The 17014-nt window shown below is 30.3% G+C and overlaps 1 protein-coding gene across 1 annotated transcript in view; it reads right to left on the bottom strand.

The window, feature by feature from the left end:
• LOC143068314 (anaphase-promoting complex subunit 1-like) overlaps window positions 1–17014 on the bottom strand; it is an 82435-nt gene that overhangs the window by 3284 nt on the left and 62137 nt on the right. Inside the window, exons 51-53 of the mRNA XM_076242257.1 lie at window positions 8085–8180; window positions 6259–6448; window positions 1112–1243 (exon numbers count right to left, since the gene is read on the bottom strand). Of these exons, the coding sequence (XP_076098372.1) occupies window positions 1112–1243; window positions 6259–6448; window positions 8085–8180 (418 nt within the window). The remainder of the gene's footprint in view (window positions 1–1111; window positions 1244–6258; window positions 6449–8084; window positions 8181–17014) is intronic.

The raw sequence follows: 17014 nt of genomic DNA, 5'->3' as shown, positions 1-17014 counted from the left end.
TGGAATACATTCAGGAGTACTTAAGGTCAACCCCATTTTGCTTAATTCAAAATGAGCATTCCTTCAAAATTTTGGCCCAAGGATACACCTGAGCCTGGCTAACCATCATATGAGGGCATGCCTTATAACATTCCTAATAAACTCATAAATTTGCATTGTCCCCTGCTCTGCAGATATTTTATCTATCCAGGGGCAGTAACTAACTAAAAAAACTTGAAAAAGACTATTGTCCACCTAAATAAAATTTGTCCGAGATAGCGCTATTATTAACCTATAGTATAAGTTTTATGGCAAGAATTTAACTGTGTGAGGGCTGACAAGGTCATTTTCCATAGATTTTATATTTTCAAGGGGCATACATCTTAAATTAAAGAACCTTAGTGAGCGCACTCACATACCCCAAGTCCCTACATTGTCACTGGAGAAATAAAATTACTGTAAGAAAAAAAATTGAATCATAATTTCCTGTCGATATGCACATCTCCATAGTATGTCCTAATTATCTAAAAAGGTTTCATGAAATTCAGCTTCGTTGCATGGGGTATAAAAAGTGATTGACCACCATTATAGAACTTGTCCAAGATATTGATGATCTTAAGGTATAGTATAAGTTTTATAAAAATCGGGCAATAATTGTACTAGTGAGAGGGCTGACAAGGTCATTTTCCATAAATTTAATATTTTCAAGGGGCATAAATCTTTTTAAAAAAGTAAAAGGCACCCATTACAGAACTTATCAAAAATATAGGTGATATTAAGCTATAGTATAAGTTTTATAGCAAGAATTGTACCCATGAAAGTGCCAACAAAACCAGATGGATACACTGACTATTTTTATCCTTCTTTTGAACTAATATGGTATACATAATTGTTTAGGGGATTTTCTTTAAAGACCTATTGGTGGCCTTAGGCTGTTTTAGCTCTTTGGTCTAGTTGTAAGCTCTTTGACACATTCCCAGTTTCCATTATCTATTATATTCAAAAAAGTTAACAAAGAATCGCCAAAGGGAAAATACTGAGACAATGGACAAATTTTGACAGAAATGTATCCTTGTCTTTTGAGCCAGTGAGCTCCGATTAAGCTTGTATTGGTTGTAATGTTTGTACTCACCTTCTACGATTATATTTGAGATATTTGTTGGGGTTGGAATATCAAACCAGGTCAGATATGGGGTCAACTGTAAAAGTTCATAACCTTTTAAAACTTCTCCTTGTAAATATTTAACCAGCAATTCCATGTGATCTGAAAAATATTTGAAAAAATAGTAACTGGAGTGAAGAAATAATCGTAATGTTTTTATTATTGCGAAAAATGCGACAGAATTATAATTGGAATAATTTAACTCCCATTTTGAAATTTTATATATTGAACAGGATTTTTCTCAATATTGCAAAAATTCAAATTGCATTTTAGTCTAAAATAACAAAATCACAATAATAAATGCTCGCAATAGTTTCTGAATTAATAGTAGTAGTGGAGTAAAGAAATATTCTAATAATTCAGCTGAAGATTTTGATTAGTTTTTATCACTCTTCTTCGATTAGTTTTGGAAGTGCTATTTAATTGTATTTTTATTACAATTATAGAGAACAATGAACTTTAAACAATTATAAAGCAAAACTGTTTCTTTACCAATTACCAAACTCAAACACAATGAAGCATTGCTATTTCAAAAATTGGAAAATGGCCAATTAATAAGTTTAACTAGGCCTTACATTTTTTCTTTTGTATAAATGACAAACAAAGAAGAAATAACTTCAAGTAATCACAATTAATGATGCCATGTCAAAGAATAAGAGAAACGTCAAGAAATTGGACGATTCATCTATCAAACGAGTCTAAGAGTAACACCTGGTATACCATGTGATACAATAAAAGTACAGGACCCTTATATAACATGCTGACATAGGTACTGACATATGACATTCTTTTACTCAATTATTTGATTTCCAGGGGAGTATTCTTCCCTGGTCTCATAATAATATAACATGCTATAATGAGAACACGTTTCTTCCCAATTTACCAAGTTAACATTTCATTCTAAAAATAAATAAACAGGGAAGGCATTACAAATAAAATTAATAGATACAAATTTAAATCGATCAACTTTTCAAATATTTGAAGATAGAAAAACCAATTATTTTCCAGGGAAATCATCCATTTCCTATCTGCACATAAAACCACGGTAACCAGTGTAATTAAAAAGTACAACAACAAGAAATAACGTTCATCAATTCCCTCTTTAGTCCAACTTTAAAATAGCTGATTCTTTGTAGCTTATAACTTAATTACTAGTCCTTTTATCAGGCATTTTAGTTATAAAAAAAAGATATTAGTTTAAGTCATCTGCTATCTCTATTTATTATTAAATCGAAAACATGCAATAAACTGCATCACAAAGTAATAATAAAGTTTCATGTGATTAGGTATTATATAAAAATGGTTCATTAAAGATACAATAAAATACCTAACGGTTTACTGAAAATATTTATCAGAATATTATATAACATTTTGATTTACAGATAATTCCTAATTTCCCCAAAGCTGACTGCTATAAAATACTTCTGCTCCATTTGCAATTTTGAAAATATGAATAGCTGGGAAATTTATAATAAAGTTGTTTATTAAGATTAAAGTTATAAATATTTAGTGCAGAAAGTACTAAAAATCTATATTTATTAACTATATGAATCTGAAATCAATATCCTTCATTGTCAAAACAATATCTATTGTCACTTTGCCTTCATTTAAAAAAAAATAAACCTATATATTTCACTAGGTCTTCATCAAAAATACATATTTTCTGCAAAATTTGATAGATGTATACTCGCAGTAATCCATAACTATAAAACTAGACAATTTCTTTAGATCTTTTTGCATTTTATACCTTTTTGTAAATAAGAACATGTATACAACAAAGTTCAAATAAAGTGGATGTAAGCAATTATTGGAAAACAAAAGGCCTTTAACAATGAGCAAAACACATACTGTATAGTTGGCTATAAAAGGCCCTGACATGAAAAATATGAAACAATGCAATCGAGAAAACTAACAGCAATAATTTAATACAAAAGGTGGTCATCTAGTGCAAAAAGAGTCATTTTTGACGATTTTTGTCCCTTTCTTGACCTGGAAAGACCGAGGGATGCTGATAGATGTATCCATCTGTAGTCTGCATGTGGATTGGACCACAGTGATTACATTTACAACAACAGTTTATAAGTCAGAGTGAAACTAATCTTGATCCAGCAGTCTAAAGAAGGTCATTTTGACAAAAAAAATCAAATTTCTTGCTTTTTCTGGATTTTGGACTTAACTGGACCTGCAGACGGAAGTAGTTGTTTCCTATGCATATTTCAATAATAATAACTACGACCCCTCCATGGTAAGGGTTAAGAACTTTCAAACATGCAGCATTTAAGCCCTTGTAAAAGAAAATAAAAAATAATTCATAAAATGTTAAGAAATAACCTCATACTTAACATTGACTTTGAACTTTGACCTATCGACCCAATAACTATAGGCTTCTTTATTTTTTTAAAATTTTTCATTGGTAATTGTTTCTGTTCAATAAGTGAAGAAATCACAAAATTCAAAAAGCCTTTTTGTAAAGGTGTAGGTTTGGTAAGGTCCTAAAATGGCCACTGTTTTAAGGGCAAATTTCAAATTAGAATTTATTGACCAATATCACAAAATTGTAGTCAATACAGTGACTAGATAGGAAATAAGCCATTTTGTTGAAAATTTACGTTCCTGCATTTTAATATGAGGTCACATTGATACTCATATTGATTTCCAACAAAAAAAATCATCGGTTCTGACATGATTTAACAAACTTTACTATAATTGTCCGTTTATAAATTTTGAAATTTTTTTTAAAGAAACTAAGGTTTCAACTCCCTCAGGCAAAGTTGGCTTTAGATGAATTTGGCTATTTATTTTAGGTATTTTTGACATATAGCTCTTCAACGGTTTCGGTACTTATACATCTTTGGATTTCAAATGTTTGATTTTAAGCGTTTCTGATGAAGGTAAATCCAGAAAAGCACTTAGGATGCAAGAAATTATTAAACGTGTTGTTTTCAAATTTTTGGTTGAAATCCAGCCAATTTTGTCAAATTTCACCAAAATCTCTTGACCTTTTAGGGATGTAAATAAAAATCAACGTGTTAGGATTGAACTTTTACATAATAGTTCTATTCAACTTTCTAACATGCCTTTAAGTCAACTCTAAACATGTTTTGTCTTGTAACATTGAACTTTATAATCGGGGCCAAATATGGCCCTTACCGAACTTACTCCTTTAAATATATTAAGCACTTTACCATATTGACCACTAATTCAAAAGGCTTCTTCCCTTCACTATATCTTCTATTGGAATTAATTTTGTTTCAATGAGGTCTTTAATTAAGCAAGGGAAATTCAAGATTTCATGCAGAAAGCTATTGTTTTGTACAGATGAACTGACAATAAGGTAGGTGACGGCTTAATACTGATTAAAAGGACCTTGGCCACAGCAAATTCAACTGTTTTCTTAATCTCATATTAATTTGTTGAAGCTTTTTAGTAATTCCAAGACATCTATATTAAAGTGAGAAAACAAATCTGTCTACAAGATCAATTTCAAATACTTGTTTCATTATACAAATTTGACATCTGCAGAGGTAGAAATGAGAGAGTATTTATTTCTTTTATCATTTCTTTTGGAACGTGACAAATAGTCTTTACTTGATGTAGATTATATAACCTAGTCGTTTGTTGAACATCAATTTACGATATTAAATTTATCCGTCCAGTATACATTTCCTAATCATAAAAACGATACACAATTACTTTATGAAATTGTATGACGTTAGTTATAGTAATCATTTCTTGTTATTTACACGATGACTGTGTTGGGCCATGCCAGACAACAATTATCATGGCTCCTTAACCCCAGTGACTATTCCTACTGATGCATTTAGACATACGATCTTACAGTAATCAATTACTTCTTACATAATACAAATATAATCATACGATTCATTTGATTTCTGACACGCTTCAAAGATCAACTGTTTTATAAAGTCATAATTATCATGCAATATAATTTATCAACATTCTATATCGCAAATAAACATTCATTTTTTCTCTGGCAAATGATACTTGTTGCAATTAAAAGATGTTTTTTTTCCCTTTGCTAGGAACAGTGATCATAAATATCAAACGACACTTTATCAAATAAAAAAATATCAATAGCAAAGACAATTAAGCTTCGAAGAAATCATAAAATAAACAAAATACGGGAGTTTTAATAACGATTATTACACAATCACGAAATCTTAATTAACGTAAAATTTATAGAACCAAGGTACTTGGGAGTTAACGTCCAAAATCACAACATAAATCTATCATAGAAGAGTACACACCACCTAATGGAGACAGACTTATTTAATCATTATTACTCATAATTAGCCATTGTAATTGTATGAAGCCTAACATAAATAAATATCTATAAAGATTACTTGTACTTAGCCCAAAGAAAATCCATACAAATGTATAACTTTAATACTGTAAGTGCAATATAAGTTGTTTTTGCATCATAGGCGAAAGATAAAAAGATTAAAATAATTTCAAGCGTTATTAGAAAAAAAACTTGCAAATTTATAGGTGAGGTATGATGGTTCTATAGAAGTAATTGCTTGTCATAATTATTTCTGAGCAGGAAGGAAACAATAATAGATTTAGTGTTAATATCTTTTAGTGTTTTAGAAAAATAATCAAATTTTCATTTCACACCTACTTGTTATATGGTAGTTAATTGATTTCCCTGTCAGAGTCATTTTACTTTCCCTTACAAACTTTATATGATAGAATTTTAAAGATGAATATTGCATTAACAATATATAATCTGCTTGCTTAAACAATCATCTTACAAATTGCACTGCAATCCCACTGGAATTCATTGAAATCCCAGTGGAAATTGCCCAGAAATTCCACTGGGATTTCATTGAATCCCAGTGGGATTAAAAAATATCACTGAGAAATCACTGAGATTCCACTGGAATTCCCATTGGAATCTTTTGAAAATCCAGACAAAATTGTCCAGTGGAAACCAGTGGAATTCAAACAGAATTACCAAGTGGGATTTTTATGGGATTCCAGTGGAATTTCACTGACCATTTTTAGTAGGGTAACCTGTTTGATATTTGTCAAGAACATTTTCTAGTTTATCTGAAAGAATTTTAAAGATGAATATTGCATTAACAATATCTAACCTGATTGCCATTTGTCAAGAACATTTTCTAGTTTGGCTTTTAGAGACAACAGAAACTCCATCTTTAACAGCTGATTTGTGTGGTCTACATCCTGATTGAGTATCTGATGGTTACTCCTATAGTATGCTAGAGCAAGCTTCAGTTGTGTTACACCCTCAGACTTCAAATCAAAATCTGGCTTTTCTAAAATCTAAAATAAATTAAATAAATGTAACACCATCTGCTCTACAGACAAAGTTTTCTTTTTCTAGAATCTTAATTAAATAAATAAATCAACAAGCCTTGAGAACAAATGTATCGTTTTCTGTATTTAATTTAAAAAGAGAATTAGAAAATGATATATCATTGCCAATAAGACAGATATCTTTTAGAGACCAAATGAGAAAGACGTGAACTGAACAATTAAAGGTCATTATATGACCTTCAACAATTACCAAAACACTACAGTCAATTAAGCTAAACAAAGGCTATTGGAAACAATATTTGCAAATGCCTATAAATTTGCATACCTAATATCATTGACTGAAAATTACCAGTTTATCTTAAACTTATGTAAATACAAACTAATACATGTAAAATAAGAAAAAGTTTCAAAATCAATAGACCATCACTAAGGCGGCAGAGCCAAATTATCTCCATGGAAATGAGATATGCCAATACTTATACAACTGCATACCAAATATCATTGACCTACCACTTGTGGTTCCCCATAAACTGACCTACTCACAAACTAATACATGTAAAATAAGCAAAATTTCAAAGTTAATAGACCATGACTGAGGGTAAAGGCCAAATAATTTCCATGGAAATGAGGTGTGCCAATGCTTATTCAACTGCATACCAAATATGATTGACCTACCACTTGTGGTTTACCATAAACTAGACCTAATCACAAACTAATACATTGTTGACGCCGTTGCTGTCATCCCCACAGCCGCCACTGGAAACAGCATACCTATGTCTTGCTTTTTGACTCCATCAAGGCGAGACAACAAAAACGATGACATTGAACTAGAATGAAATTGTTTCAATTACTTACCAACTTTTACACAGCTCTTGACAAGTAATCAATTATAAAAAAAAAGATGGTTCCAGTTCAATTCAGTTGAGTTGGCAGATTTATGCTGTATGACATACTTAATTTCCATTTTTGATAAAACATGGGGAATACTACTTTGATTCATGACATACCTTCAAGCTCAGGGTTCCGATAATGAAAAATCAACTAGACACATTTGAAACTAAAGGGATAATCTTACTTATACAGTCAGATATCCCTGGAACAACCAAGGTGTCTTTAGTAGCGTGTAGATAAAGATGGACTCATTTCTTTATTTTTTAATCATTTTGGGAAATATTGAACAAAATTCTCTTCCATCAAGATGTTATATTTATGTAGTTAATAATATGTCAAGTTAAGTGTTCCTGGCAAAATAACAAAAATTTGCAACTTGAAATTAAGTTCTTCCTCATGGCAGCCATGTTTTAAGTCTAATTGGAATAAAATGTGGAATTCTTATAAAGAACCTACTTTTTAACATACATAGGAAACATATTAACCAAATTTGTCAACTATAAGTGAAAAAAAATGGCAAAACAGGCGAAATATATGTCTAAAAAAAATAATTTGATATTCACTTCCTACAAATAAAGTTACACTGTTCTTAGACTTATATATCCCAAGGTGTTATAATGATTGTCACTGCCAACTATTCAATTTTTATAACAAATTTAATTCAAATTTTCTTCTCTCAAAGGGAATCTATTTCAATTTCATCTTACACAATATCTGGAAGTTTTTTCTCAACTGTTAGTAACAGTTTTACCTGATTAAGTCCCAGCAAGGACATTATAGCTTCTGGTTTTTCCCTGGTGACACATTCATATAACACTGCTGACAGTATCTGAAGAATAGCACAATCCTGAAAAAAAAGACATTTTTGGTTATTATGTCACTAAATAAAACCTAAATAAATGTATCTGTATTGTCTCAGGGGGTTTTAAAACTGTTGATATTTACTGAACTGGACTCTTCCTGTTCTGCTATGATAAATGCAGTTTTAAGCAGGAAGTTGTTCATAAACCAATCTTAATTTTCATCAAGTTTTGTAATAAAACTTTTTTTTTAAAGAAAAAGTTATAAGGATTCTTTGTCATTTATCTTCATTTTTCAATTTTTAATCCTGTTTTTTTTCGTCTTTCTTTCTTTTTTACAAATTGCATGTTGTTTATTAAATGATTATTCTATTGAGTGTATATTATTTTGTATATGTAGGTATTATTTCAGTTATAGTTGTTTATTTCAGTGCAAAGAACTTTTATCTTTCTATAAACAAGCCATTGCAGGAGTATTACAATCCTAGTCATCAGTTTCATTGTATATCAGAAGATTTGACCCAACTGATCTTATCAAAAAGAACATTATCAAAGAAATGTAACATCTCTGAAAATTGCAAATTTGTTTTGCAATTACATGGCAGTAAACAAGCTATTCTTCTGCAGTAAAATGTCTTGCCATTGAATATATAAATTCATAAAACGGCATTAAAATCAGGCCAACAAGTTGTTCTAAATTGTCAACAAAATCAATCTATGTGATTGTCATTAATGTGCTCCCCCATTGTATGTTGATAAGAAACAGTGACAGATTCAGGTGGTAGTTTCACCTTGTTGAAGGTTAGCTTTTTTCATTAACCATTACAGATTAAAGACAATTTTTAAAGTCCTCTGTTTCAATAGACCTGGGATTGTCCTCCTTTGAAATACTAGAAAATGGTTTACATTAGACTAATGAACTAGCTAGCAAGTTATTTTATAAAATTAAAGATATTTTGAGCAGTAGGCAGAGTAGATGAACTTATAGATGAAGTTTCTACGTTGTAAGTTGGTATACAGTTTTGTTTAATGTTTCAACGTAGATCACAACTAGATAAATTAAAAGTTTAAATTTCATTAATCATAGTGCGACATCTTTCCCACTAGTTTACATGCAATAGCCTTTAAAATAATGCGGAAAAATTTACAAAATATCTAATTTGATCACAATGTATCTTAAAACAAATAATGACTATATTTCATGTCATTTTAGCCATAATTTTACAGAAAATAGTGTGCATGCTATTTATTTAGCAATCCTATTAGGTATTAGTCTGATTAAAATGTACCAGGGTGAGACATGCACAGCAACACAAATAGTACTTGTCATGCCACAGGCAAAAAACTGAATTTTACAGCTCCCTTGATACAGCATTATCTAGAAAGTTATGCCATTTATATCTGTAAATATTCCATCATGTAGATCCTAGCGGATAATATCTCTGTTTCAATAATTATAAAAAAAAAAAGTGTAACTATAATTTTACCTGATATTGATTTGCTTTTATATTGTATGCATATTATTTGAATTTTTAATGTAATTTAATATGAAAATTGTCTTGTTTAAACATTGTAAAACAGAAAAAAATCATACCAATTTAATATCAGTGGATACTAATAATAGCTGTTAACTAAATGAACCATGTAAGATTTTATGGTATCATTAATAAACATCACTTTCTACATTACAGAACAAATTCATTTTTTTTTATCTGCATCAAATGAGCAAACTGCTTCAAAATCTTTATGAATCATATCATAGCAAGAAAAGCTCATTATGTAAACAACTTTTATTTCAAGAATCAAAATAAAAATTCCAATCAATTAATTCTGTAAATACATGTTTGACTTATTGACTGGTTTGTGGTGGCTTAATGGTAGTAAATGACTGTGGTCATACAAAGCTCACAAGCTGGGTGCACCTGAAATAGTACTCTCACAAATTAAGTGCAATTTCCATTAAAAGCTCACAAATTGTGTGCACTCCTGAATTGAGTGCAAATACAATATTTCACTCACAAATTGAGTGCACCTTCTATTCAAAGCACATTAATTGAGTGCAACTGCCATACAATGCTCACAAATTGAGTGCAACTGCCATTCAAAGTTCACAAATTGAGTGCAACTGCCATTCAACCCTTAAAAATTGAGTGCACCTGCCATACAATGCTCACAAATTGAGTGAAACTGTGATGCAAAGTTAACAAATCTCTTTTGTTATCAGAAAAAAACATTTATTCAAGATCAAAACAAAATATGGAGTTACACAACTAAACAAGAATGTGTCCCTAGTACACAGATACCTCATCCTCACTATCATTTTCTATGTTCAGTGGACCATGAAAAAGGGTGTACTCTCTATTTTGGCATTAAATTAGAAAGATTATATCATAGGGAACATGTTTACTAAGTTTCAAGTTGATTGGACTTCAATTTCATCAAAAACTACCTCAACCAAAAGCTTTAACCTGAAGCGGGACAAACTGACAAACACAGGTACGAAAGAAAGGACACAGACCAGAAAACATAAATAGGACATAAAAATATATGAATGAAGTATCAAGTACAACTCTTATGTAAACTATAGGAAACCAGCTGCTCTGCAGGGCACAGCTTTATACGACCGCAGAGGTTGAACCCTGAACGGTTGGGGCAAGTATGGACACAACATTCAAGCTGGATTCAGCTCTAAATTTGAATTGTGATTAAATAGCTGACACAGCATAGGTTTCTGACACAGAATGAATGTGGTCTAATGAACTTCAAATATTTTTTTTGCCTTTGAGCAATTCACTTTGCAGTTGAATATTAATCCTCTCAAAAAAATGTTTGAAGAAATTTTCTTTTTTTTTTTTTATGAAATCTGAAATGAGACCAAGTTTACCCCCCCCCCCCAATTTTTTTTCACATTCCCCTTTCCCTTTTTCCAATTTCTAATGGAGTTTGCAACAATAACTACTCATTTAAATACATCATAAAATATTAAAATGTAAAATAAAGTGCTTGTTATCACTGAATGGTAAAGATTGTTTTAATTTATCAGTTGGTAGTAAAAGTGAATATACATTGTATATTGTATAAAACAATGATTTAAGTTGATTCAACTATTATTCTGAACAAAGAAAGATAACTCCAAATGAAATTTTTTTGCTATTGCACAATATTGTACAATTAGATATTTCTTGCTATTGCGCAATACTGTGTAATTGAAAATATTTGCTATTACACAATACTGTGCAATTGAAGATTTCTTGCTATTACGCAATACTGTGCAATTGAAAATTTCTTGCTTTGCACAATACTGTGCAATTGAAGATTTCTTGTTATTGCTGAATACTGTGCAATTGAAAATTTCTTGCTATTGCACAATACTTAATATAATAATTTTGGATCCTGATTTGAATCAACTTGAAAACTGGGCCCATAATCAAAAATCTAAGTACATGTTTAGATTCAGCATATAAAAAAAGCCCAAGAATTCAATTTTTGTTAAAATCAAACTTAGTTTAATTTTTGACCCTTTGGACCATGTAGACCAATTTGAAAACAGGACCAAAAATTAAGAATCTACATACACAGTTAGATTTGGCATATCAAAGAACCCCAATTATTAAATTTTTGATGAAATCAAACTAAAGTTATGGTGCGAAAACCAAGAATAATGCTTATTTGGGCCCCTTTTTGGCACCTAATTCCTAAACTGTTGGGACCTCAAATCCCAAAATCAATCCCAACCTTCCTTTTGTGGTCATAAACCTTGTGTTTAAATTTCATTGATTTCTTTTTACTTATACTAAAGTTATTATGCGAAAACCAAGAATAATGCTTATTTGGGACCTTTTTGGCCCCTAATTCCTAAACTGTTGGAACCAAAACTCCCAAAATCAATCCCAACCTTCCTTTTGTGGTCATAAACCTTGTGTCAAAATTTCATAGATTTCTATTCGCTTAAACTAAAGTTATAGTGCGAAAAACAAGAAAATGCTTATTTGGGCCCTTTTTGGCCCCTAATTCCTAAAATGTTGGGACCAAAACTCCCAAAATCAATCCCAATCTTCCTTTTGTGGTCATAAACCTTGTGTTAAAATTTCATAGATTTCTTTTCACTTTTACTAAAGTTAGAGCGCAAAAACTAAAAGTATTCGGACGACGATGATGACGTCGACGCCAACATCATACCAATATACGACCAAAAAATTTTCAATTTTTGCGGTCGTATAAAAATTAAGCATAATTTACACTTTTGTGACCGATACATGTGAATGGATAGGAGAAAAACAATATACATCTCTGCATATGTGAGAGAGAGACATAATTCAAGTAATGCAATCCCCAGATATTTCCTAATGATAATACATGAACCAAAGTTATCTTAATCAAACTGAGCTAATGTCAGATCACCACATCAAAAAGCAGTAGTTTCATTTATTAAGCTATGTCTAACAAACTAAAGTACATTGTCAGATAGCTTTTGATGTCCATACACTCCATTAAAGAAGTTTATTTACTTTCATGTCTGTATCAATGATTCCTCCAAACTCCCACTATTGGCTTTCTAATCACACGGTATCCAGTGTCACATCTACTTCTAAGATCTTAATTACTTTAACATAGACATGTCACTTAAAAGTATCATCTAAGTGTTTGTGTAAGAACTAGCGAGAATGTAGGAGGTTGTAGACTATGTTAGTTTACACAAGCCTCCTTTTCAAACAAAACTTTATAGGTAATTTTGAATAATACATACTTGTTCAAGCAACGTCCATGACTGTATAAGAACAATAGAACAGAATACTGGCATAGAAATGATTCAGTGATATTGTTTAGTATTTCAAATTTTCTGGTGTTCATTTTTTCCTCAATCATAAAGTACATTGACTTTTACTCACTCTTATGTTTTATATAAAAAAAAAATAAAAAGTTCTGAAAATAATACCAACAAAAATAAAAAAATAATCTCTAAGAGACAAAATGATTCACTATTAGAAGTCCTGTTTATCCTCAGGAATTGATCTTATGGTTAAATCAACTTGTTTATATTCATGGCTAATTCAATCTATCAGTTTTTATCATTGATATGTGTGTGATGGCTGCTCCTTTAATCATGTCTAGATTTGATATTATTGGTAATATTCATCATCAAGTTATCACATATCAACCTAACCATGCAAAGAAGATCAAGTTACGGTGAATATGATCTAGTTATGATTAATTACAGTTATACATGACATAAACTAATATTCCTAAATCGTCTATTCATGAAATCATCAACAATATTTCATATTTTCATTTCATCTGCAAAACATAATCAATAAACAAATGTCCAAAGAACCTAATAACTTCATATTAAGAAGATTAAAAAATGACTATTTATGTGTATAGATTTACCATCTTGAAGACAGCGATATGATTGAGACACGGATGGAGAATTTATGGATACTTTCAAGCTTTATCACATGAAATCATTTTTTTTGTTAGCCTTGTATGAATACATGATTATTTAACTTAAAATCAGAAGTTTTGCAACATCTATTTTAGTCTTAGTTCTTATTTTCTTTTAATTAGATATCTTAAATCTTCTTTATCAATAAAAACATTTGTAATCTCTTATAATTCTCATGTTTCTTCATTCGTTATATTTTAAGTGCAAGGCAAATTAAAAACTACACATAACATTAATTCCATTGATCTTTGATGATGTTTTCACATTATACACTGTACTATCTCAGATAATTATTTTATGAATAAGGCAGTTTCTTTGAATAATAAATTTATATAATCATTGTAGGATTACATTTCTTATTGCACTTAAAAACACTAGAACTTTCTGATACACTTTTTATAAGACCCGGTTAATTCATAAATACTAATAAATGTCTATGTGCAAAGGGGCATAACTCTTGATTTTGCCAATATCTGCATCTCTCATGTTTGTTAGAAAATGTTGTACTTACATACCCCATGTGGGGGCTTTAGTGAAATAAAATGTCTTAATGTCTTTTACAAATTACAAAGTTCATGAACATCTGATGATGCACATAGGAGGGGCTGCTTTTACTTACTGCATATTGAACAATAAAAGAAGTTCAAAGTTCAAAGGCACATAACTCTAAGATTTGTCAATGGACTAATATGACCTGCTATATGGGTATCATCAGACTAATTTCTTACATACAATGTGCAAATTTTCAGGAGCATCGGAAGAAGCAGATAGTAGGAGTTGATTGTGCAAAGAGCACAATGATAACTTAACAGGAGTTGAGTGCACAAAGAGCACAATTGTAACTTAATAGGAGTTGAGTGCGCAAAGAGCACAATGATAATTAAACAGGAGTTGAGTGCACAAAGAGCACAATGATAACTAAACAGGACTTGAGTGTAAAAAGAGCAAAATGATAATTAAACAGGAGTTGAGTGCACAAAGAGCACAATGATAACTAAACAGGAGTTGAGTGCACAAAGAGCACAATGATAACTAAACAGGACTTGAGTGCACAAAGAGCACAATGATAACTAAACAGAAGTTGAGTGCACAGACAGCACAATGATAACTAAACAGGACTTGAGTGCACAAAGAGCACAATGATAACTAAACAGGACTTGAGTGCACAAAGAGCACAATGATAACTAAACAGAAGTTGAGTGCACAGACAGCACAATGATAACTAAACAGGAGTTGAGTGCACAAAGAGCACAATGATAACTAAACAGGAGTTGAGTGCACAAAGAGCACAATGATAACTAAACAGGACTTGAGTGCACAAAGAGCACAATGATAACTAAACAGGACTTGAGTGTAAAAAGAGCAAAATGATAATTAAACAGGAGTTGAGTGCACAAAGAGCACAATGATAATTAAACAGGACTTGAGTGCACAAAGAGCACAATGATAACTAAACAGGACTTGAGTGCACAAAGAGCACAATGATAACTAAACAGAAGTTGAGTGCACAGACAGCACAATGATAACTAAACAGGACTTGAGTGTAAAGAGAGCAAAATGATAACTAAACAGGAGTTTAGTGCACAAAGAGCACAATGATAACTATACAGGACTTGAGTGCATAAAGAGCACAATGATAACTACTCTGGAGTTGAGATCATAAAGAGCACAACAGAGATGGGTCCGATTACTTACAATGTAATTGATTAAATTACAATTACTTTGTCATTTGTACGATTAAATTAAATTAATGATTACATCATTTCTGAAAGTATCTGATTAAATTAATGATTACATTGGCAAAGTAATCATGATTACATCTGATTACAATGAATTTGAAAAAAAAACAACATTTGAATGATGTGAATGAATAAACGTTTAATATATCTATAGCATTAAGAATTAATTTTATTTGATATGTTATAAAATAATAACTTCAAACTTCATCTATCATGTCTATTTAATAAACCACAAAAAAACACAACATATATACATGAACATTGTGTCACTGGTTATGGCCCATTACAATTTATCATCATTGATTCCTGAACAATTTTAACTTCAATTGAAAAATCAGGATAGAGGTTTATAAAGAGTTTGGTGTTTGTCTTCTGACCTCTTCCAGACTATATGTATTTCAAGGTGTAGGTTCTTATTTAAAGTTAAATTTTGGATAAAAATAAAGTTACAAGTTTAAAACTATGTAAAATTTAATAGAAATGTTTTATCAAATTGTAAACAAATTATAAGTCATGTAAGTACTAAAAGAATCATTGCATTTTACATGACCAGTCCAAAAACATACCAAAATTTGTTTATTTTATTTACTTTTAATTTATTTTGTACTAATTAGATAAATTTTGTCATATATATTGCCCTACAGCTATACACAATTGGTAATTGCAATTAAAACAATCCTTAATTAGTGTCCTACCTGTCAATTCAAAGTTGACAAAAATCACAATATTAACAAAAGATTATAATTTAAGGATTAAATTAAATTATAACTTAATTATAACAGCTATTATAATAACCAAATATATATATATATTCATATTTAAATTGTGAATATAAGGTACAATATATCTTTTACTTAGGCTAATGATGACTTTTCAATACTGTAACAGCTTATTTTTTACAACAGCTTCAAGTATACAAATCAACTAACATTCTTCAAGTAAAGAAAACTATTTTAACATGTTAAATATTTATCAAATATGAATAACAAAAAGTTTCATTTATTGACCATAAACACAGTTTTAAATTATTTTTCATTGTAATCAGAAAGTAATCTAAAAGTAATCAGGATTACAGGGTATTTTGAAATGTAATTGATTAAATTAAATTACATGTAATCAGATATTTGGCTGATTAATGATTACAATGATTACTTGAACAATTGTAATCAATTACAGCTAATTAACGATTACAATTACAATTACCCCAACTCTGGAGCACAATATAAACTATCAAAAACTTTGAAGAGCAAAAGGGGCAGAACTGACATTTTTCAAAGAATAAAAATTCCTTAATAATATGTGCAAGTATCAATGTAAGGACTTGATACAACTAACATCATTTCATGGTCATCTGTAGAAATAAAAATTGCAGCCACAATCTACATACTAAATAACTTGTAAGCACTGTGGAGGAAAATAAGACAGTAAACTTAATATTTATAGTCTGGTTTAAATACTTCTTAACACATTTATGTAGAAGATATGATAATTGAAAGAAGTAAAATTTTCACAGACCTAAAAAGCCTGATTAAGAGGATGAAGCCTCACATATCATTAAATACTAAAATATCAATGTGTATGCAAACATTGCAATACCATACCATATTTTAATGATATCTCATAAATACTCCTTCATAAAAACACCTACCAAAAAGATAATTTCTTAAGTCATTGGAGCAGTACTGAAGCCACAAGGACT

This window comes from Mytilus galloprovincialis, chromosome 3, assembly GCF_965363235.1.
Source record: "Mytilus galloprovincialis chromosome 3, xbMytGall1.hap1.1, whole genome shotgun sequence".
In the NCBI taxonomy this organism is placed as follows: domain Eukaryota; kingdom Metazoa; phylum Mollusca; class Bivalvia; order Mytilida; family Mytilidae; genus Mytilus; species Mytilus galloprovincialis.
Note: the sequence above shows the minus strand (reverse complement) of the source record. Positions and strands in the feature narration are given on the sequence as shown.